The sequence below is a fragment of the Lampetra planeri genome, chromosome 6 (assembly GCF_965212315.1).
Source record: "Lampetra planeri chromosome 6, kcLamPlan1.2.h2, whole genome shotgun sequence".
Classification (NCBI taxonomy): Eukaryota; Metazoa; Chordata; class Hyperoartia; order Petromyzontiformes; family Petromyzontidae; genus Lampetra; species Lampetra planeri.
In genome coordinates, this window is record NC_136112.1 from 5,509,218 (window position 1) to 5,534,195 (window position 24,978).

General features: G+C 46.1%; 1 protein-coding gene across 1 annotated transcript in view; it reads right to left on the bottom strand.

The window, feature by feature from the left end:
* LOC144719441 (BICD family-like cargo adapter 1) overlaps positions 1-24,753 on the bottom strand; it is a 40,091-nt gene extending 15,338 nt beyond the window's left edge. Inside the window, exons 1-3 of the mRNA XM_078595353.1 lie at positions 23,739-24,753; positions 17,494-17,709; positions 598-714 (exon numbers count right to left, since the gene is read on the bottom strand). Coding sequence (XP_078451479.1) covers positions 598-714; positions 17,494-17,709; positions 23,739-23,999 — 594 coding nt within the window. The 5' untranslated portion in view covers positions 24,000-24,753. The remainder of the gene's footprint in view (positions 1-597; positions 715-17,493; positions 17,710-23,738) is intronic.
* Positions 24,754-24,978: the final 225 nt, after the last annotated feature.

Sequence of the window (24,978 nt, forward strand, 5' to 3'; positions counted from 1 at the left end):
TAGTCGTTTAACCCGTAACATCTGACCCGCTATACTGGACATCTGTGAAAAAGAGCTTCATAGCTCATCGGATTCCTCCACTCTAAATAAAGATTTTGTTTCTGCCCCGTGACCCCCTGCCAACGGCGAGCCTTCCACGTATCACGCGATATCCTGCAAGTGCACATGGCCTGGTACAAGTGCTGTGGTGACGTCACCTTCAGTTAGTGGGGAATGGCGGCTGCTACTGTTGTGTGTGCGCGCACGTGTGTGTACGTGCCTTGGGGCATGGTCGTGTAGCGGTTGGCGCGCTGCGTTACGAACCCGGCGACCCGAGTTCGATTCCCGCTCACGGCCAACACCAGCGACGATTATCTGAACCGGTCCTGGTCCTCCCCCTAGGGCGACTCCGCCTCAAATGAATACCTGGTGCGGTGTGTAAACATCGCCACTAGGGAGACAAAGGCGGCCGGGCGTGGTGCTGGCCACCCACCCCCTCGTATGCCGTGCCGGCCTTCATAGGCGTTACACGCGAACAGCACTTGTCCCAGCAGTCTGTTCAAGTGATACGGCAGGGGGGGGGGGGGTCTTCGTCTTTGTGTGTGTGCCTGTCCTCACCTCTGAATGAAGGGACGTCTCTTTGAGCGCGTGCACCCCGGCGGCGCGGGTCCTCTCGCGGAATTCCTCCCGTAGTTTGGTCAGCTCGGCCGACAGCCGCGTTTCTGTTTCTCCCGCCTGGCGAACACACACGCGGGCACACTTCGATCAACCGCCGCCGCACTGCGAGGCCAAAAACACAAACCTTTTTTTAATTGATTATTCGCCAGGTAAGGTCCACTGAGCTCCACAGCTCTTTTTCAAGAGCCACCTGGTCAACGAAGGGGCCTTATCGCGTGGAAGTTTATAGCAGCCAAATACTCAAAATGCATGGGTCTAAAAGTGGAGGGGAAAACAGGAGGACCCGGAGAAAAATCCACGCAACCACTGGGAGAACATGCAAACTCAAAATATACAGGCATCAGGGTCGGGATCGAACCCACGACCTGCTGTATACCAGGCGAGGTAGTTAACATCTCGCCACCGTGGCGCCACGTTTTTACGATTCCTTCCTCGCACTGCTCAATTTTGGAATTCCCTCTCATCGTCTATCCCCGCCCCAAAACCCTCCCCCTCCCACCATGGGTTATTATAACATTTCTAAATTCACACGAAACGTGTTCATTCTAATCTACTTATGTTGTAAACCACACAGTTAAAAAATTAACCCCTAAAAACAAAGTTTTTCACTATAAATCCTTTATATGCGTGGCATCGGTTTTATTTTATTATTCATTTCTGTTTTTCTTGAGTAAGAGTTTCATTTTTATCACATTGGTATTTTTAATTAAATATGACATTTTTTTTTCATAAAAAGTGGAAAATTTAGGAAAACATTTTTCACGAAAATAAATTGTCACGTACAACGAGTCTGTGTGCAAAATGTCAGCTCGATTGGATCACGGGAAGCGGGTTAAAAAACGACCGAAAGATTTGCACGGTCGTAAGCGCGCAAGCAAGCAAGCAAGTGAACTTAATATAAAGGATTTAAAAACCGTGCCTTTTTAGGCACCTCCGATTAGCACGGTTGGCTACGTACGGTGCAAAAGAAGTTTAACATACATAAACAGTTACTACAACTTTCAGGTCTCTTTGTCGCTCAGCCACCTGGTGTTTTGGGCCTTTAAAAGCCTGTCCTCGGCAAACTGTGTTTAAACAATAGATCCCTTATTGCAAAAAAAATAGCTCTAACTTTGCTTTAAGGCGCAAAGGCTACAGTGACACTGGCCTCCAGAAACGAGCATCGCGTTATCAGTTACACCTCCAGCGGTGCCGTTGGGCCCACTGTACTCGTGAACTGCAGCTGGTTCCGGTGCTCGTGTTGCAATAGCTCTCCGATTGCAGTTCGCGCAGAAGTGTCTAAGCACGCAGAGCGGAACGTCGGACAACATGGCGAACAACTCGCGGCACAACCCAAACACACACGTTGGATCGTGCCGTCTGTTGCTGGACGCTTCGCGTTTTGGGCCTGTGCTCACCAAGCATTCTAAATAAAATATACATGTGTAAAATAAACAAAAATTATTAGAATGTCTTTTTTTGCCCCTTTTTGGAAGGTCATTTTACATTCAGTTATGAAGTACCGTACTGTGTACCCTTTACATTTTGTTACGCATTTAAATATTCTGATAAAAGGCGCAAAAAGCCGAAGCTGAAGGAGGCAAATGACGACAATTAACGGCGATGATAATCTGCCATGCATGGAATCTGCAACGTTCAGCAATCCCCACGAGATCGGTGCAAAGATTGACCACATCACAACAGTGGGATGCTTAGCAACTACCCTTACAGAACACTCTTGGGATGTTCTTACATACAGTGAATATCCCTGCCTCGTGCATTCATTTTTTTATACCAAACAATAACACACACACAATACCACAAGCACAGCCAACGCATAAAAGTACGATGGGATACGTGGTTTTCATGATCAAAAAGCAGACGCCAAGGATGCGAAAAAGCTTCGTCGTGCAATTTTAATGGTCAGTTGCTCACGAGTGCACCAATCGTGAAGAGTGACGTTGGTTTTCAGTTTATTGGTCACAACTGAAGTGGCCAGGACGCATCAAGCTGACACGACGGAGACAATGAGAAAAAAACAATATTGCTCTGGTTTTCCCACCTGATGATGATTGCTTGTGTTGCAATCGAAACGTCGTGATTTTAAAAAAATGTTTATACCTACGTGACTTTACCGAAAGAAACAAAGAGTATGGATCCCTGCAGTCACGAAAACTTCAAATCTAGAATGAGAATGTCGCTATGAGTTTGTGTCTCTCCTTCTCCACGGCCGACAGAAACAACTAATAGGAGTCAAACACGTACTTTTCGCTCTCCGACGTGTTCTAGGGTTTGTGCCGCGGCTTGTTTGCGTTGACCTGAACGGAGTTCTATAGCACAACCACAAAAACAAACCCCTCTCTACACCCAATACAAATTAACTTCCAATAAATATATTTCGTTTAAACGGTGGTAGGGTTGTGTATATTGTTCAAACCGTACCGACACCACAACCCATTCCCTGGGAGTTTTCGCAGCGAGCGTTTCACCGACAGACTCGAGACGAAATGAATTCACCCGCAAATGACAGGAAAATAATAATACAAAACCACACGAACCGCCCGCAATGCCCCTGTCAGTGGAGATTTGTCATTCCACAAGAGCCACCCCTCTTCAGAGTGCCGCTCGCCTCCTCCGGTTGCCCCTTTTTGCGCAGCGCTCGCGTTAATTAACCACTCGGCGTGGAGTTTCGGCCGGGCCACGCTTCATTTGCCTGCCGGCGAAATAATTAAGCGCCGCAGTCTGTGAGCGGCCAACGCCGGGCAGGGTAGAGCACGGGCGGCGGCAATCAGAGGCGGCACGGGCAAAGGTTCCCACGTGAATTTGCTCACTTAGCGGACGGACTGTGCCATTCTAGATCATCGCACTAAATCACGGGGCAGTTTAACGCCGCGCCCAACGCACTTTGCTGAGTTTTTTTCTCTCTCACGTAATAATAGCGGGGGGGGGGGGGGGTTTGTGGTTTTGTGGTTAGCAAAGTTGTTTTTTTGCTGGAAATTAAAGTTGTTGTTGTTGCTGCTGCTGCTGTTGTTTTCTGCTGGGTTAGTAAGCCATGCGTGTGGCCCAAGAGGGGAAGCGTTGATAGGAATTTTCCGGTCAGTGACCCATGCGAACTCCTATCCCTCACGCCATCATGAAAATGTTGCCTTGGAAATGCGATTAAATTATTACACATTCCTCAAGTTGTCTCTCTTGGCCTAATAAGTGTGCAAGAAAATAATTGGTGCCCAGAATTTTTTTTATGTCTTTGTCGTGATAAAAAAATTCGTTTAAAAGTACAACTTTTGAGAACAGTTGGAGTCAGCCTTGCCTGCCAAAGAGTTGAAAACTACAACTACAAAGATTCTACATCCACCCCAGAATGGTTAAACAATTATTACGATCTACTCCTGAATTTAATCGTGACATTCGAATCAAGGGTGTGTTTCGGTACACGCCTACTCTTGGCCAACACCTACAGTGCAGTACATCTATTTTTAGAGTCTCAAACTGGAAGAAAATGCAAATCACTCGTGCTACCTTTTCCTCTTAAGCATTACTCTGTGTTAATAGGTCCCGGTCGTGGTTTACGCTTTGAAAATACAGACCCACAGTTTCATTGAACCTTAAGCTTTAGGAGACCACACTTCTGAACGCTGCATCACAACACTGGGCAAGATAATAAAACACTAAATAAGGTGACAGTATTGTACTTGTGTGTGTTTATTGGCCCAATGAAAGTCACACCCATCGACGTTACGTCAATGGGCAGGTCCAATGGGCAGGTACAATGGTCGGCTAACTGATGGTAGATGATACGTAATGCCATTTTACAAGCAAAGAGCTGTAAACTATACTAATAGCGAGCCATATTCCCACTGATATATAGTGTTTGGTATATATTATGTATATGGCTCGATTCTTCACTACGTACCCAGACCTCACACGTCTCCTGCAATTGGAGTGGCGTCTCAGGCATTAGAATCTGTCATTTTTAAATCCTTTATATTAAGTTCGCGTGCTTGCTTGCTTGCGTGCTTGCTTGCGTGCTTACGACCGTGCAAATCTTTCGGTCGTTTTTTAACCCACTTCCCGTGATCCAATCGAGCTGACATTTTCCACACAGACTCGTTGTGCGAGACAATTAATGTTCGTGAAAAAAAATTCCCAAATTTTACACTTTTTAGGCAAAATTTTTTTATTTTACATATTTTCAAATAGAACTCATTCATGGCTTTGGCTGAACGTCAGAGTGTAAGAGCCCAGAGCGTAACCCCTCCACAGGCCATGGCGGAGTAGCGCAGTTGGTAGCGCCCTTGCTTCCCATGCCAAAGGTCGCGGGATCGATCCCCGCGTCCTCCACAGGCGAATATATTTTTAAATCCTTTATATTAAGTTCGCTGCCACGCATATAAAGGATTTATAGTGAAAAACTTAGTTTTTACGGGTTATACTTATTATCAAGCGACATGGAGGATCCTTCCGCTCCCCTCCGAATCCCTCACTGGCCTCTCACTCCACCACTGGCCCATCTCACGCATTACCCACTATCAGGCTTGAGAAGTGTGCCTACCAGAGATGCCTGGTAACGGGGAATTCCTCTCATCCGTGCTGATACGGGCGAAGAGCGCGGGCACTATGGGCGGGCATTATCCGCTTGTATCAGGAAGAAGCGTGGGCAAATGCGGATAATAGGATACATTTTCTGACACAATGCCATGTTATTCCTCTTATCCGTGCAAAGTGCAGATTATACGGCAAGAGACATTTACGCACGGATAGTAAAAAGGTTAGTGCATCGATCCGGTGATGTGGTTGATCGGAGTTGCAGGTAATAGAAGGGCTGATAGAAGCAGTTTTCAACGAAATGTTACTTGCAAGGCCTCGCATATATTTAATGAAACAAGTATAGCCCTTTGTCAATCCACTGCTGGATGAAGGTCTCCCTCACAACGTCTTCTGTTTGGGTAGGTACGATCTCCAGACCCTCGGCAGATATCACTCGCCACCAATGTTAGCCACGGCCAGGAATGAAAGCTTCAGGTCACCGGGTTTGACACCCACTGCTCCATTACCCCATCTGCTAATTAAAAAGGCGTAAAATACATTGTGAATCACTGTTGCTTAAAGAGCACTTGCATAATTACAAAAAACATCGCTGCAATGGTCAATAACGTTGCCCCAAAAAAGGAAAAAATACACAACAGGCAACGTTTCGGTCATCGCACATGTGCTGAAGAAAGGCCATGAAAAAAGGGCCATTAACCGAAACGTAGAAGATTGTGTATATATATATTTTTACGACCATGTTATTGACGAATGTGTTGATTATTTTAAATGTGTGCACCACTGCCAACGCAGCCTAGGCCAAATCAAGTACTTACATAATTAGCTGAGCAGTGAAATAGTTGTTGGGAAATCATGCAATACGTTTAAACAAACCTTGAGCATGCATGCGTGCATGTTTGGACAAGTGTGTCTGAGTGCTAACAAGTACACACTTGCCTAGGCACATAAACGCCCGCAGCCTCACCCACTACAGCCCAAACACAAACAATTTTGAAATTTGCTCAATGCCAGTCATCTAGTGATGCGTTGACAACAAAATTCGGCTATTTTCCCTTTGGTAAGATAAAAAAAAATGGTTAATACTCTCTCCAAAGTAATAAAAAAAAAATACTACCAAGTCTTACCGCTTATATTTTCACAGCCCATTATTACGACGCACAATAGATTTTTTTGGTTTGGGTCACGTGATAATGTCCTTATGTCAACCCACTGTTGGATTTGTTTGTTTGTTTCAATACCATTATTCATCGCCGTGGTCAATGTCAGCTGGTGAGGGGAAGAAAGAGGGGGCCGGTTGCAGGACCGGCTCAGATATCACCTCTCCATTGACGTTAGCCATAGCACAATAATTAAACTCAGGTTGACGGGTTCATGTTAGAAACTTGCATTTAAGAGCATTTGGCCGCTATACATGTCCAAGTGGTAAGCCACTTCACTGAGCTATCACTTGTGGCCAGGTCGCTTCTGAAAAAACAGCTAATAGCTCAGGTGGGTCTTACCTGGTAAAATAGTTTTAAAAATTGTTTAGTTTACTTGACTTGTAGTGGCACTAACCACTGCGTCTCCACTTCTCCACTCCATGTTATGCCACCTCCGATCAGCACGGTCGGCTACGTATGGTGCAAAAGAAGTTCAACATGCATACATACACCACCAGTACAGTATGTTAATTTCACTTGAACTCCCACTGGCCAAGCCCCGTTCTCGTGCGTCGCTCCAACATCGATGAAAAGTTCTGAAGCGTGAATTTGCAATAATGAGATGACTTCCATCAATGACGACGACGTACATAATCACAGGGAACGTCAACTAGTGCTATGTGGTATGCGCGGGGGTGGGTGGGTGGGGGGATTGTGGGAGTTGTATTTTTTCTTGTCATCGAGACCGTTCTTAAAGGGGGTACGTTGTGGGTTCGATCCCGACCTTGATGCCTGTATATTTGGAGATTGAATGTTCTCTCTCCCTGTGGTTGCATGGATTTCTCTCCGCGTCCTCTGGTTTTTCCCTCCACATTTAGAAACATTTGTTTAGAGTATTTGGCTGCTATAAATGTCCACATGATAAGCCACTTCGTGGCTTATGTGACCAGGTCGCTTCTTAAAAAAAAAATTTGTTTACTTTAGTTCAATATCATCTGATGCCAGATCTGATACAATGAAAAAATGTCAAGTTTGCTCCAGTGTACTTGTTTAACTTGGCCATTAACACCGCACATCTTTTCAGGATTTGGCATTGCGCATAGCTTGCCTCTTTTAGATAGCACATCATTCAGAGGTTGATGCCCAGTATAAGCCGACTGTTTTTGTAAACCTTTCATTCATCTGTGTCAAAAATACAAATTTCGGAATGTGACCTCTTCTTCAACCATCAGCTTCACCCATTTGGATACAGTCCGTGTGAAATGCTGATGGGGGAATTGGGCTTGAGTCACAGGCAGAGATTGTTGAATGTTTCTCTTATCAGTTGCGCGTGGAACATCCTCCACAGCTCACAATTGTATATTACTGCATCTCAACGATAAATACAACAATAACCGTATTCATGCTTGAAAATTACAAAAAAAAATTTCAATGATGGGAAAAAAATAACAATTAAGCCTTAGGTTGGCACAGTGTCAGCTTGTAATGTCACGCAGTTGCGCTCTTGTCAGCTGAGAGATACGAGACCGCATTACAATTCTGTAAAGTTGAAACTTTAAAAATGCAATAGTCATGGATAATAGCTACACAAAGATCCATTATCATAATACTTGTCAACTGTACAGCTTTAAGGAAGCAAGCTGCCGGTTTTGAAACTATTTTCTTTTACCACGAACCGACTTTCAAAGCTAATTGTGCCACTATAATAAAGTTAAAAAAAAATTGCCGATGTGATTCTGTGAAAAATCTAATTGCGGTAAACAGTATTTAAAACAAGATAGTCAGCAGACTACCGCTGCAATAGGTATGGGTTGGCAATTATGCGTTGTGAAGAAGTTTAAGTACAGTACGGTAATAAAGTGAAGGGCAAGATTTATGGAGCACGCCGATTGATGGGGCAGGGTGGTGGTGTTCAAAGAACCACACAAACGCGAGCATTGTACATGTAAAAAAAAAGTGAAAATATAAAAGAAAACAGATTTTTTTTTTAAATGTCTTAGATTAGATGACATTTTTTCATGTCAAATCGATGGAATCGTGCGCGTTCAGCGAAAGGGCACGCAAGTACAGCGTGGTTCTAGAAGTGCCTTATCCGTGCATGCCCGAAACGATACAGTCAAGGTGCAAATTTTTTTGCTTGCGTGTGCGTTAAAACTGCTTTACAGGAGAAACGCGAAGGCAATCGCCGTGCCCGTGTGCTCTCTCCGTCTCTCTGTTGAGCACAGCACAAAAGGACCGGGGGTGGCGGTGGGGGGGTGACACACACACAAACGAGAACCACACAATACCCGACCTGCATCAAGCTCCTTAGCAAGACACTGAGACCTTGTGCAAGGTCACATCAGGTCAGGATGTGTCTCACATCCTCACTGCCACGATTTGACGAATGCAATACAGGTTTGGATTTTACATGGCATCTAAATGCGGCCGCATCTCACGACGTCGTGCAGAAGCGGCGAGCCCATGTCTATTTAATACTGCAGAGAGGCGCTCAGTCATAGGCAGAGGGGAGCAGAAGAGGAAGGTCTTGAACAGGGGCAGGAGAGTCGCCAGCACAGACGGCGATGGGAAGGGAATTCCAGACAATGGGCACGGCAGAGGAGAATGAACGACCTCCCACTGAGTGAAGATTGTCTGGGGGTCGGGAGAGTACAGTGAGGGAAAGTTGAATGGAGCCGTGGTGGCGAGATGTTAACTACCTCGCCTGGTTTCCAAGAGGTCGTGGGTTTGATCCCGACCCTGACACCTGTATATTTGGAGTTTGCGTGTTCTCCTCGTGATCGCAGAGATTTTTCTCCGGTTCCTCCGGTTTTTATCTCCATATTTATACAAAAAACATGAGTTTGAAATATTCGACTGGTGACTTCGTTGAGCATTCATTTATGGGCAGGTCACTTATGGAAAAAAGAGCTATACACGTCAGTTGGCCTTATCTGGTAAAATAGAAAAAATGGCTTCATTGTTAGTTCATAGATGAGAATGGAGAGGTAGGAGTGTGCACTTCTTTAACACGGTACGTAGCCAACCGTGCTAATCGGAGGTGTGAAGAGTGGGGTGAGATGAGAGGGCAGATGTAGTAGGCATGGAGAGTCCACTGACGACACCGATGATGAATACCTTGACAGTGTTAACTGGACACGACATTTACACTGTATAGAAGAGCTAAGTGGTCACGGCTGCCTAAAGTTTGAATATTACACTGTCATAGCTCTTGAACAACCTTCATGATACAATAAATAATCCTTTTTACACGCTTTTATCTAACTCACTCTGTTGTTGTTGTCGTATCCTCAAATCTTGTAACTCAATTTTTACCCACTTCCCAATGTGGTATCAACTGCAAACTTGTTATACTTATGTCATACTGATGACCATACTATATTCTATCAAAAAATGTTTTTTGAAACATTCTTTTTTAAATGTTACCTTTCGCCTTGGGTATAATTGTCCACGCTCAACTGACCTTGGCTGTAAATCACCACGGCCCCCTTACGTGATGGCAAGCTTCGGGGCCACTTCATCGAGTCGTGGGATTCTGCCATTACGAGTAGGGTACATTTCATTAAAGCGTGTTTAAAAAAAAAGTTTGTTTAAATATTACTTTTAATATCATCTTCTGCCCTTCTGCAAGTCCTGCGAATGAACCAAAACACACCTAAGTATGGAGGCCGTGTTGTTCAAGACGACAGGTGTTTTACTGGCAGCGTTTATTTTGATACATCATGCAAAACCAATGTTGCAGTGAGTCAGGTGTCATACCATCATCTGTCATCAAATCTTGACACACCCATTGTCTCGATCAGATGCAACATTGTACGGGCGTCACTGACACCACTGAACTAAATATAAACACAATAGGTACGTTACTTCGTCATAAATTCTGCATACAGATACAATGCCAGCAGGTGTGTAGGGGGGGATATGCTCGTGCAGTATAAAGATCCTCAATTCAATCCGGACCAGTTCATAAAAAAAACGAGGCGAGTTAATGCCAACCAGCCAGCCCATCCACCACTCTGATTGCAGACATCAGCGTGGATCAAAGGTCAAGGCGAGCGTGCCAGCGTTTATTAATCAAGTCTCAAGCAGCACCTTTTGATTGTTGCGGCTTTGCGCGTTTTGTATTTGCTTAATATTTAATATAAAACGCCCCGGCAGACGTGTTTGGGAGGAAGCGTTTGACCTTCGCAGAAGTCGCCAAACCGGAACTCGGATGGACAAAGCCCGCCTGGCAGGTACGGGGGCCCTGCACGTCATGGCGATGCAAATAATGACCCTCCAGTCGCGGGCCAGTGTCACGCTATCGTTCATAGTAACATTTTGCAGCTCTCGATCACCCCACTGCTGGATGAAATGGATGAACTCCTGCCCACAAGTATCAGTCGTGATTGGTGCTCGTTTGACCATACATTCACTGAGCTGATCAGTGGCAGGTTGGTGAAGTTGGTGGGGGGGACCTGGGGGTGGGGGGGCGGGGTTCCTGAGTGGGGGGCCCCGAGTGGAGGTCTTGGGTGGGGACCCCCCCTGGTTCACAAACACTTGTCACTTGACGATAGCCACGACCGGGAATCGAACTCAGGTCACCGGGTTTCATAGCGCAGTGTGCTCACCCCTGCGCCACCGCCATAGCGATGTCCACGCTGCCCCCCTTATTAAAAAGGGCTTTGTCCTCTCTCAACAGGAATGCTCACTTGAGAGAGAGGGAGGGAGGGAGACCACGGTCTTCTCAGGGGGCCTGGTGACAAAGTTAGCACAAAACAAAGGGGCCCTCGCTCACTCTCATATCTGGGCACTCTGCCACAACTGCAATGTGCCAACACGTAGAGCAAAAATTCCAATCTTTCTGCCTTGTTACAGATTTGTGTCATGGGACGTTTCGTGCCAGAGACGCGACTGCCCGTGCTGAGGCCGAGCGAACGCCGTTAGCGATAACGAACGGCCCTCTCGTGTGGACGTGGACTTTGGAGTTCGGGCCACACGACAAGGCCGCTGGGGAGTGGCACAGAGGTGTGACATCATACGTGGCGTCAACATCTCCTGAAGGGGTTGTTACCATAACGAGGTCTCACCATGATCGCAAGGACGTTGTCTTCATTAACCCGGTGCACAGTCCCCCTGAGAAAAAGCACTCGCGTAACCTGCAGCCATTGCGTCGACTGTGCCACCTTGCACAGATAATTTCCACAAACGCCGCCATCTCATCTTACACATATTGTGGTCACTTTTGCTCCTAACTGTTAGAAAGGGGAATAATATAATAAAGTGCGCATATATATGGCGACACGTTCCACAGCTGAGAATTAGTACATTGGTCTTAAGCTGCTCATCTAGACTGTGAACGTAATGTCCAATTTATGAGAGAGAGAGCGGCACTGTGGAGACCGGCTTGTACAGAAAGAGGAGCGCATCGATTGGCGAATGTAGGCAGGTTATCCATAAGAGGTTTTTGGGGTTAGATCGTGTAAATATAAATGCGTCGTTAAACCCGCCACCACCCGACACAGCCAATTAATAAGGTTTGTCGTGTAAACAAAACATGCCAATTCGTTACTAGTACAGCACGCAGGTATGTTGTAGAGTAAACCCACAACATTTACAATTAGAGTACGACGTTTCGCCAGTAATTACAACTTGCATCATCAGGCGACAGCCACAGATGCGGAGAAATCCTCCTGTTTCGGTCTTCGAGGGATAAATGTGACGTCGGCACTTGTGAGCCAATCAGGTACGAAGGCCAGATGATAATACAATGGATAATATTGGTCACGAAAGCCTACGTGTCGAATAGCCAGGTTAATGCCTTCATTCAAACCGTTAAGAAAAACGAGTGGGACTTGGGCAGGAAACGTCGCTCGAAAAAAAGGTTAATGGCTGACGGTCAAGACTAATGATGGAGTGGCAGCCGAAGAATGAGGCGCATCTGAAAGGATGTCCATCGCGGAGATGCAGCAATTAAATCTCAGAATTGTAATGTTTGGTGCCTCCGGTGGCTTGGGAAGGCCTTCATTCAGCAGTGGACTGACCTTGGCCGATAATGACGATAAACTATGTGCATTCCTGAAAAACAACGAGGACCTACAGTGCTCAATATGCACGTGGTTTAGTTTACAATACTAAGCATAGACACATGTTTGGAACGTATTTTGCCTTTTAAGCGCGGTTCAATTGTTCTGAAGCCAAGTGGTGTTTGAAAAATCTTAACACCTGTTTCATGGCCAGGAAGGGTAGCCTGTTCTTATTTAGTATCAGTTTTTATACCGGCAAAAAAGGTACCATAGATATGGAACTTCCCATGTCACCCTGCATCCATGCAAACAACAACAACACGAAACACGACAATAACCAGAAAAACGGTGGCTATGTCATCAACTTTAAAGAAAGCAACGTGCATTACGTTACTGCGATAAACAGCCCTAACAGCGTATGCAGACGCGTGCAAAGGATAACACTAATTCTGCTACCGTCAGTGAATCTACTGAGAAGCTTATTCCCCTTGATGCGTAAGAGGATTGCAGATGACGCTAATCTAGCACGAGCGAGGATCGTAGCACGCCGCTCTTCGTGCTCCTCACTTCGTCTCGTAACTGTACTGTTCCATCTGCCAAGAGAACCCTGTGTCATTGTTGAGAAAACTAGCTGCTGGACAGGGGCCTTTCTTAAGCCTGTGCAGGTCACGAGTGTTATTTGTCCATACGTTACCACGCTGGTCAATGCGGGGAGCACATACGTGGAAGCATAGCAACACATTACAACGATAGTTCTGGAAAAAGTGGTATACCCTACCGATAATGAATAAATGTGCGAGGAGCAGAACCACAATGCACGGGCAGTAAGACATATTGTGCCCATGCAATGGATTGTAACGATGTGGAAATTATCATATTTAAGCTCACAAACAACAAAACATTGAATCGTACCCACGATAATCTCTCCGCTTAGGGTCGTATAAGTTGTATGCTGCTATATATTGTTAAATATAGTGGAATCGGCAAGCAAATTGAATCGTGACCCTCCATTGCCACGAGGACGACAATCATAACATTTGCATGTGCGTACAGTTCTGCGGGCGCCAAGCAAATTATAATTACATAGGGGACAATATTATGCATTGTCACACATTGTATGCATGTATGTTGAACTTCTTTCTCACCGGACATAGCCAACAGCGCTAATCGGAGGTGCGGCAAATCGGAGGTGGGGGAAATCGTCACGCATATATTGTTGCCGAACATCCACTGGCGTGCATACAAAATCAAAACGCATCTCTCTGTCAGCGCCAACGGTACACGCTCGAAAGGTGGAATGTGCGTAAAAGCCTTCGCATAAAAGTGCCATTGAGCTGAAGCAACTCGGCCGTAACCAACACCAGAAGGGAGCGACCGGGCGGCCATCCGTTGATGAGCGAACGATTGCCAAGAGGCGAAAAAATAAGTGGAGGGAGATTAATAGGAGACGGCCCTGAAAGTAAAAATAATAATACAACGCGCCTTTATCGCCTCAAGGCAGGTGTTGCGATCACCAACACCGCTGAACAACAGATAGTCAACCTTCATTTCAAGCACATGCTGGGGGGGCGAGCCATACTTTTTAGCAAACAATAAAGCGTGCTGTGCTTTTTGCCCCGTTTCAAATAACATTAAATTAATCCCGCCCCCCCACACCACGCATCTTTTTTTGCGTGAATGTTCCCATTAAATAGCTGCATTTGACCTTCGTGTCTCATAAGGACCCTCGGCATATTTATAATGCAGCCCTCTTGCTTACCGAGTGCTGGACGAAGACGTCCCCGCACACCCCTTGCTGGTTATGGGGGGGGGGGGGGTGTATTGGTTGTCCATACTCCACCGCACGGGTCTACGCAGGTTGGCTACATGGGGTGGTGGAATCGGGAGCGGTTCGAACATCGCTCGCCGCCGATGTTGGAGCACGCGGATCGCCAGGTTCACAGTGCAGTGTGCGAACACCCATGCCACCCACACTACCAAACCACACTACCCCAAGCAGGGAGTGGCACGATGTCGTACTCCAAGGTGCAGCGACGCAGCAATTAATCAATGGACCTGATTGTTTAAGCTCACGGAAAACATAAATCAAATCGCGCCATGTGAGAATCGATGTGTCTGTGTATACGTACTTTGGATTTAATGGGTTGATATAACCCCTGTAAGCCATGAGATAAAAAAATGTGTGTATATAGTTCAATCGCAACCACTCAGATTTTCAAGCGGGCCCGACGCATCACACGTTTAATATAAATGACTCGTATACAAACCCTGAATATGTTTGCACATGAGCAGTAAGTAAAAAGCCATTACCTAGCCTGCAAAGTGTTGTAATGCCGTAATTACGTCCGCAAGAATGCGTTACGGGACAGTTCGCACAGCGGGTGCATAATGCATAGGCGTGCACGTATAGCGTTGCAGGGCGCACGTCTGCGGCACTCACAGAGGAAATCATTACGTGACGGGACCCGATTCAATACAAGCGCATCAATAGCAGCTTCACATATTGCCCTCAATTGAGCAGCGAGTAGGCTTGCCAGCTCATTGGGGGCGGCCATCGGGAGGTGGCAGTGCCCTTGCAATTTCTAAAATCCTAGATGAAAGGAGAGGTAGATGGAGTGACACAAGAGGAACGCAAACAAGAAACAATGGTGCGGGGAGAGAGATGCAAACAGAGGGGGTTTGTGCCCTTCACGTTCACGAGGGCTTTATTTTGAGATTATATTTCGTGCACCTTTCTTTTCATCAATCCGCATGCCCCCCCTCCCACCTTGAGGTGCTTAGAGCCCCCCTAGCTTTTTGCGTGGTTCGCTGACCGTTCCCCCTTTCGATTGCTGCGAAACTACACAAGGCAGCCGTCACATGCCGGTTTGAGTGGTTGGATCGCTGCCAAGCCAGGCAGGAAACGTGAGTGGCCTCGGTTGCGTGGCGACTGCACGGGGGTGGGGGGTGTGGTTGGGACGAACCACAGAGATGGTGGTGGCACAGTGGGTCCAAGGTGGGGCTGAACGATTAATCGATTTCAAATCGAAATGGCAATTTCAAAAAATGCGGTGAGCAAATCGCAAAGGCCGCGATTTTTTACGATTTAAGAAAAGTCCTATTACTTTCTTGTTGGAACTGTTTTATTTTTTATTATTATGACTTTATTTATTTAACTTAACAATTGCTCTATGTTTGATTGTTCTATTTCAATTAAAATATTTTAATAAATACATGTTGGAAGCAATTAATATATTTTAAGCTTTTATCCTTGCATTAGCATATATAGAGCAGTTCATATTTTGATTGTATCACAGTGAATATTGAACTAAAGCTTAACTTCAAATTTTTTTAATCGTAAATCAAATCGCGATTGCAATATCTGTAAGAAAAATCGCAATTAGATATTTTCCCCAAATCGTTCAGCCCTCGTCCAAGGTGGGCTTGCTGCATTCGCCAAATTTTTTCCACACCCAGTGTGCCTTGGAGAAGAGTCCAGGTGCGAGGCGCAAAAGGGCACGGTGTTATTAGGGTTGGTCCGTCGTCGTCGATGATGACGATGGGCAGCGGAATTTTGGTCGAGTCTTTGCCATGAAGATGAAAACAAAATATTCCCGCTAAAAATTGAGCGCCCAGTGTCAACTTAGTGTGCGGTTAATCAGCATTTAAATTAGCCATTAAAATTTAAGAATGTTGACGAAATGAAATCCACAGACTTGGAGTCAAATTCCGCAGGTTGCCATCGACGAGGCGAAGATGAAAAACTTCAACTGCCGATTTAATTAGCCCCGGCAACTAATGAAGTCACGTTGTACGAGACGTTAATTCATGTACGTGTACTTGTATCAGAGGTGGGACAAAGTCATTGTTATGCAAGTCCAAGTCGAGTCGCAAGTCATCAAATTCATGACTCGAGTCTGACTCGAGTCCAAGTCACATGACTCGAGTCCACATCTCAGAGGTGGGACAAAGTCATTGTTATGCAAGTCCAAGTCGAGTCGCAAGTCATCAAATTCATGACTCGAGTCTGACTCGAGTCCAAGTCACATGACTCGAGTCCACACCTCTGACTTGTATACGCACAGCATCTTGTCAATCCGCTGCTGGATGAGGGCCTCCCCACTATGTGCAGGTCGTGCAGTTGTGGAGCATTCTTTACCACCCTCCTTGGTGCGGGTTAGTGGATGCCAAAGGGGCATAGAGATGGGAGCACGGAGGTTACAATACATTGGACATTGATGCACTGTCTTTTTGCCGTCATCTATGTAAAGGAGTGCCGACGCAAGCTTGCAGGGGGTTCGTCTTTTAATCCTTTTCTCCCATCCACACCTGTCCCCAGCCGTCCCAATCTCGTTCCCGTCAACCAACCCCTCTTCCCACTCGTTCTCTCCCTTATATCTCCTCACTTGCTCCTCCCCTTCTCCTGTCACCGTTCCACTCCCCCTCCTATTGGTGGGAATCCTTCCTCTGACACCCCTACATCTACACAGCACCGTAGTGCTGTACTTCTTTATTTTCACGGGTATTTGTGGATAACAGAATGCGTCAATTGCACCCTTACATCATGGCGAATGAGACGAGTTCTACTGCTTAGTTGATTTGGTTGTATGGGTAGCAAAAGTGGGTAAGAGACAGCTAAAGAAGCATGGTTACATAAACTTGCATCCGTTCTCTTTGACACAAACACTGGAGGCACGTCAATTCTGGCCCCCTCTGTAGGAAAGCACCGCCGCAACTACGAAAGGAGCAAAGGAATGACAGCCAGAAGAAGTGGCAGCAAGGGAGAGAAAGATGGCAGGAAGATCTCACGCACTGGTGTGGCGAGCTTGTATGTATGTTGAACTTAATTCGCACCATACGTAGCCAACCGTGCTATTCGGAGGTGCGGGGGAAGAACAACAAACTAAACACAAAAAGCAGTTATAAAGAAATGAGTTTTGAATCTAGATTTTAAAGTGCATAGCTCCAGTGGCATCTCAATATCGGAAAGGAAGGGCATTCCAGACGGCCGCAGAAGCACATCTGAGAACACGAGATGCAGTGACCATCTTTGTTCGATGGTCAGCCAAAACAAGCTTGTTCTCCACGCCGATTTCAAAATTATTGAGCAGCCGGAGGGGACCGTGCGGGCTCCCCAAGTGCAGCCAGAGTGGCTGCGGGCCCGATAGCCGTGCCAAGGTCCTCACCGCCACGATCTGCTGCAGGAGCCGTTGGTTCTGCTCGCTGAGCTCGCGAAGTGCCCGCGACTTCTCACGGTCAGTCTCCAGGCTGCCCTGCTGCTTCCTGTCCAGCTCCTGGCGCACGTGGGTCAGCTCCACCTCGAGCTCGGCGACGCGGCCCTCCCACTCGCTCTCCCGCACCTCCAGCCGCCTCACCGCTCCATGACGCTCTTGCTCCAGGCGCTGGGAAAGTCGACGGGATACAGGGGGAGGGCGTTTGCAAAAATTACTCACAGGAGTCGCGTGGCAATCTCAGAACTCCCCGCAGGAGTTTTCGCGGTTTGCGTTGTGAAGCTTTCCGTTGTATTTCGCGGTTGTCGTTCGGCGTGGGCTCTGACGTTTGGCTCCACACGCTGGTTAGCTTCTTCGTCGGGAGCGGAATTTAGTTCTCGAAGAAATGTGGGGGTGGGGGGTTTATGATGATCAATGAGCAGTGCTCGTCAAAGCATCAGCAAGGCAGGGAGAGAACCAACAGCAACACCCACGTTGCATGCATTCTTCTCGCAAGGAGCTGAATTCAGTTCCTCAAGAAGGCACCCGTTACGTGGAGCGAAGCGTCAGACATCGTGCTGAACAACACGTGGTACAAAACCGAAAATCCATCTGAAGGCTACAATTACAGAACGTTTCCCCGGTTTACCATCCGACTTGAAATATCAGAAAAACTAGATCATTTATTCAAATTGAAGTTTTTTTAGGAAATTGAAAGAACAGATGAAAAAAATGTCCTTCCAAGAACATATCCTCCTGATAAGACGAACAAAAGTACGTCCTCTATATATTGTACTTAAAAAAATATTAATTTTGGATGCAGTGAATACATTTTAATTTGAATAGGTTACACGTGACGGATTTATATTCAATTGCAGACGTTACAATCGTGAACAAACTGTAAAACTATCTTGTCATCTTCGGCTAGATTCCCTCGCACAAAGTGCTGTACATGCTAAACCACAATTTTATGACGAACACGGAGGTCTGCATTAGAGGAGACCTAGGATGTTTATTTGTGTGACCGTGACAAGTCTCAGTCATATTTACAGTGACGATGTCATGTTTACACGGCAATGTTGCCTCGATTCGAAACCAGTTGTTAACCTCTTCTTTCAGCGTTTCTGACTATCCCTCAGGAGGTGCATTTGTTAACACGGTAAACACCCACACACAGGAGGAAGTACACAGCTTTGATCCAAAGACGCCCAAGCTCATTAGTCAAAGGAAGGATTGAATGCACCAAGCACAATTGTGTCATCCAGTGCCCATCTGACACACACACACACACGTCACACACACTAGCAACAAAACACGAAATGTAAGCACATTGTGCATGCACACCGACGGATGCCAAACATTTGATGAGATCATTTACGTTGGTTCATAGACGGGGTGATGTGGGTTTTAGCTTTCGTTTCATCTGAAATTCAATCGGAGATTCAAAAAGTGTTGTGTTGATTTTAGTTTTTTTCAAGAGTTGTCAAGTTATGTTACCTGGGACCCCCCCTCCTGCCCCAAACTTAGCTAACCGTCACTGACCAGTGTGGTAAAGTATGGTCAACAAACCTCCACAAGAAGCCCTGCATGACGATGTCATAATCCAGTATTGTAGTGGATTGACAAAGGGCTAAAAATTATTCCAGTTCAGTGGTATTTTTAAGAGTTATCTATGATGTAAGTTAACGTTTCAGCTCTGGAATTAAGTGCTTAGTAACCCAGTTGCAATTTGTGTTAAAACGTAGGAATTTACCTTTTTTTTAAAAAGTATTTTCAATTGGCAAACGCTGTTATTTAATTACAAACTGAGAGAAGCAGCCCATTGGTTCGTAAATTTCAGTTAATCATATTAACATAATGTTTTCCCTAAACTGTCATGACGGAAGATCATTCAGATAAAGAATAACAATCTGGATGACGAAGGCAACTTGTAAAACATTACCCCAACTTTAGGAAGTAGGTCAACTTATTTCAGGCAATGCCCATTGAGCTTAAGCAATGCTTTTATAAATGGCATCTGAGAAGATCCGGGGGAATACCTTGCAACACAAAACCTTTACACAATGATGTACTGTAACAATGTTAATTCACTGTACTGGCAAAGATTCATGAAATATAATGCATCTTAATGACAGATTGTGTCAGCAAAGCAAATCATTCCATCTCACACTAAATCTATCCAAAGTGAGTCAGCCAGTTTCTAGTGGGGGTACAGCTATGGATATGGAACATTATTCATGAGTCCGTTAACATTTTCCATAATAGGTGATTTAGTGATATGTATTACTGTACTCTTTGGTTCTTTCGGTAAAGTCACGTAGGTATAGTGCGTTAACCACGTTGCCACCGCTCCACTCGGCTTAATAATAACCAGACATTCACACGTATCTACTTGTCAAGGTTGTCAGTCGCCCTTGTGCAACATGAAACTTCACAGGCACTCCTTGTGTGAACCGCACGTGCATATCTCAGTGTTATTAGGAATTTTGAAGACCGTATTTCCCTGCAAAGCCAACATGCTATCAGAGGCAACGTATGACTGACACAACTGGGATGTTAACCACAACACTCAACGACACTCGTACCCTGGCACGCACGACGTGCCCACAATGTAACACTTTTAATGTGGGCAGCGCATTGCATAAGACCACATTTCTACCCTCCCCTTACTGAATTTGAGAGCAAAACGTTGGAGGTGTACTTTACAAATCTGGTGTGCGAGACCAAATTAGTACACTTTATAGAAACCGGGGAACATGCGTGCAGGTTCATCTTACTTTTAGGAGAATTACGTCACACTGTGTAAATGTACACTCGCGAATGTGCGTGGACAACATTACTTGTGTACAATTCAATGCATCCAGAATACACGATACGGCCACCTTCATCGGCCACGAATTATCCACTGCAGGATGACGGCCACCCCAAGCCGTCGCTATTCCTCAGTCGCACAACATTACCAACCCCAGATTTGAAGCTTTCGTGACTGCAATGATTCATATTCTTAGGATTTTTCGGTAAAGTCACGTAGGTAAAAAATTAAAATTTGGGTTGTGCTGTGACGGTTCCACCTGAAGACGGAAGCTTGCGTTGCCTCCGAAACGTCGTGATTTTTATGTTATTTTTATTTTACTTTTATTAATTTTAATTTTTTACCTACGTGACTTTACCGAAAAAACCTAAGAATATTACCAACCCCCACATCTAGCTGCGGCACACGAGCAGAAATCATTGCTTTATCTCGTGGGTAAAAACAACGTCTGGGGCCTGTCCCCTGCTGTGGCTGCCACTCTGTCCTTAGTCTTGACCGTCGCCCATCATCCATTCGAGCGACGCGTCTCTCTTTGTCGAAACCCAACCTTAGACTTTCTTTACAGTCAATGTCACGTCTCTCTAACTTGTAATTGCTCTCTAAACCTTCTCTCAGTTGAATTTCCAAGCAGTCGCCAGAGTACACAGTAGAGAATATAGGTGCAATATTTAAAAATGTGTACATCCCATCTAAAAAAAAATGCCCGTGAAATGTATTTACAGTAAAGCGTTACCATCATCTAAAACGAGTGGTCCCTGTTCTACACAGCTGTGTACACTATTGACAGAGGCACGTTGTGCCGCGCAGCCCGTCTAAAATTACAGGCACTGTATACAAAATACACAAGGCAGAAAGGTAGCAACGTAACGACGCAGAATGTTCAGAACCGTGCATTTGAGAGTATTTGGCTGCAATACATCTCCGCACGTGATAAGCCACTTCGTTGAGCTCTCATTTCTGATAGCCAGGTCGCTTCTAAACAATAAGTTACAGAGCTCAGTGGGCCTTACCTGGTAAAATTAAATAAACTATTCTAATAGTTTAGCGCGCTAAAATACACCATTAGATGTAAGGTTGGTCACTATTAAGCCACTTTCACCACGAACAAAATTCTGTCTTTTTTTACTTTCGGTAAAGTGTTGCGATCGAAACGTCGTGAATTTTTTGCTTTTATTATTTTCAATTTATTATTTTTTTCCCATTTAATTTTATTATCTTTCATTTTAATTTCTATCTACGTGACTTTACCGAAAGAACCAAGCATAAAAATTCTGTATATTAAAAAAGCACATATAAACACATGTAGAAGTACCTATTCAATCTAGAAGTATTATTAAAGTTTGGAACTACTATATTGATGTTGTTGGAATCAGCCAAACGAGAGCACGCATCCAAAGGGACGACCAACGTGGACATGGAGCGATGAATGAGATCAGTTCATGTGCAAGGAGTGAGGCGGGTGGCAGCAGCACTTGACTGTGAGGGATGGCCATCGGATGCCTTCATCCAGCAGTGGATAGTCAGTGGCTCACGGTGATGATCAGAATCTTCATTTAAAGTGGAAGAATCCGATGAGCTATGAAGCATATTTTTTACAGGATGTCAAGTCGAGGCGGGTCACAAAGTTACAACGAACAAGACGATACAACAACACGACAGGAGTGAACAGATGCATTTGGTTGGTATCACTCGGTAATTTTAAGTGCATACCTATTCATCCATACGGATTACCCCGTATTCTTGTACACAGGGAAATTGAGTTTTCAGGTCCATACGGCGTACAGCCGTTTCAATACGGGTAAAAGCTTTTCTTTGCCTATTTGTTCGCGTTTCTCCCTTATGATATAACTTTGTAGGATTGACGTTGAGATCTCTAAGGGCACGGGGGTGACCAATAAGGTCTGAATTGGTCTGTAATAAAGGTAGGCACTGACAATGGGTTGACAGGTATGTAAGTGGGTAATGTCATGGCCAGTAGGAACACAGGTGGGGGGACGACGGGGGGAGGGGTCAGCTTCCCCCCCCCCCCGTGACCTTTGACAGAGAGGTCAGCTATCTGCTGCTCTCCCATGGCTGGCTACTCATGAGCTCCCATGGCTACTTGTCCCCCCCATCTCCTCCCGACTCTAATAAACAACAAACCAGGTTTCACCAATTATTGGAAAATACTGCGTTGGCAGCAGTGCGCACAAGCAACATTGACAAAGCAACAAAAAAGCTGACAATTCGTCAATTAAAGTATCTTCAGGTTCTATACAGTATAACAGGCGACGTTTCAGGCAATGGCCCGATTTGTGTGTCAGGAAGAAATTTTATCAGGTAAAGCCCACTGAGCCATACTGTATGGCTCTTGTTCAGAAACGACCTACCCCGAAATGATAGCTCAACAAAGTAGCGTATCATGCGGAAATGTATAGCAGCCAAATATTCGAAACGCATGTTAATTCTAAACGTGGAGGGGGAAAAAAACCGGAGAACATGGAGAAAAATCCACGCGACCATGGGTGAAGAGACATGCAAACTCTCAACATACAGGCGTCAGGGTCGGGATCGAACCCACGACCTCCTGTATACCAGGCGAGGTAGTTAACATCTCGCCACCATGGCGCCCAAATAGGGTCAACATATGGCAGCGCACGAAGTGGGTTATTGAACCCGGACTGTGTGGAGTTTCGAGTCTTCACCCGAGCATGCGCGACGGGTGTTCTCCAATGCAGCTACAGTACACCTACCCAAGTATCCTCAGAGAGCAAGACAATATGAACGAACATCGAGCTTGTGGGCGCAGGTGAATGGACCGTAATTGTCTACCCTGCATCAAACACCAGCAGCGAGGTAGAATGCGCGCTTACCCCATTCGGCACCCGAATGAGCTCCCAGTACCGTGGCGTGAAACGTCGGACATTTGTGGCGAGCAACAACCCGCGAAACACACGTCGGAGAGCGAGCACAGTTAAACAAAAAAGTAATACTACAACGATCCGATTGCAGGAACTATTCTGACGTTTAAGAGCTTGTGTTGGTCTTGGTCAGTTCTTAAATTCAGCAGGAACTGGGGTTATTTTGGCACGGCACAATCCGTGTCGCCTTATCTTGTCCTCAGTCTACCCTATATCCCTGTAAACATAAGCATAAGACCATCGAAATATAAAGTGCTATAATACAGGTTCCCTGTGTTATGAACGGTAGCGCCTCGCTCAAGAGAACCAAGCCCTACTTGTCACCGACCGATATATTAAACAGTTAACATAAAAATACACAAATATCCCAACACACATCGCAAGCTGCCTTGTGAAGTGCGATCAATACCTTGACCGTGCAGTCTCGCTCAGCTGTGAGTCTGTTGCGTGCACACACACACAAAACATACGGTGCGCTGTGTCACACACACGCGCACACACACAATTACCTCCATCCTCTCGGCCAGCTCGGTCTGCTGGATCTCCTTGGTCCTGCGAAGTTCTTGGTTGTTCTCCAGCAAAGCCTTTCCCAGCTCGGCAGCCATCACCAGCTCCGACTCCTTCTGGCGGAGCAGCTCAAGGAGTTCCTGCTCGCTGCAGTCGCCCTTCTGATCCTCCTCCTGCTGCTGCTGTTGTTGATGGTGGTGTTGGTGGTTGTGTTTCGCATCTCCCACTTCGTCTCGCCGCGGAGGAGCCGTGGTCTCTGCCATCTCGGCTTCGGCGGTGGAGTTTATTTAGCACAAGACGGATGAGTATACACCTACCCAGCTACTATATAGAGCGCCGGTGACGACGTGTACGCGCACCGGCTACACCTACCCACCTATCACTACCTGCCTTTGTGTCGTTCCCGGCACACCTGCCTTCCGAACCTCTGAACGCTTTCAATGCGCTTCCAATAACGCGAGCACACGTGCACGTGTGCGCAGGCTATCGTTGAAAGGCAAAAAAATATTTTTTTTTAATTCTTGAAACCTCCAAACTCTACGAACCACCACCAAAATCTGCGCTGCGTCCACGCAGCGAGTCCTGTGTTCGACTTAAAAGCTGCGAAACAACCAGAAAATCCGGACGCGTCTCCTGCTGCTGCTGCTGCTACTCACTCCTTCCTCCTCCTCCTACCCAGTTGTCGAATAACGAATGAATGAATGATACGCGGACCAAGACACAGAGAGAAAGAGAGAGGCTGGAGGAGGAGGACCCGGACACCACCCGGGGGAGGAGGAGGACGATGAGTTTGTTGCTGCTGCTGCTGTTGGAAGACCGCGGATCATTTGGCGGTGACAAGTTCAGCCTTCACCGCACGCAGTCGCTGGGCAATGATTGCGCAGAGCCGAGCGCGTCACGATCCCACCAGCCCCGGCTGATAAGGTGGTGGGGGGGGGAGGGAAACTTGTTCTGCGTGAATAATTACTGCTGCTGCTGCTGCTCCGACTGCGAGTATTGCTCCCACTAATAACCACGACAGCACCACGAGTGTGCCTGCCTACAAATGAGCGGCGCTCATCCCCTTTGAACGGCTTTGGAGGACGAAATCAAAGGAACAGACCATACGGGACAGAGCTTTTGGGGCGTTACGTCTCGAGCCGCGCTCGTTACAATTCTGTGTTTGTGTTTCTTCGTTGTTTGTCTTGTTTATTACAACAAAAGTAATCGATTCTAGATTTTAAGCTTTCTTGACTGCAAGGA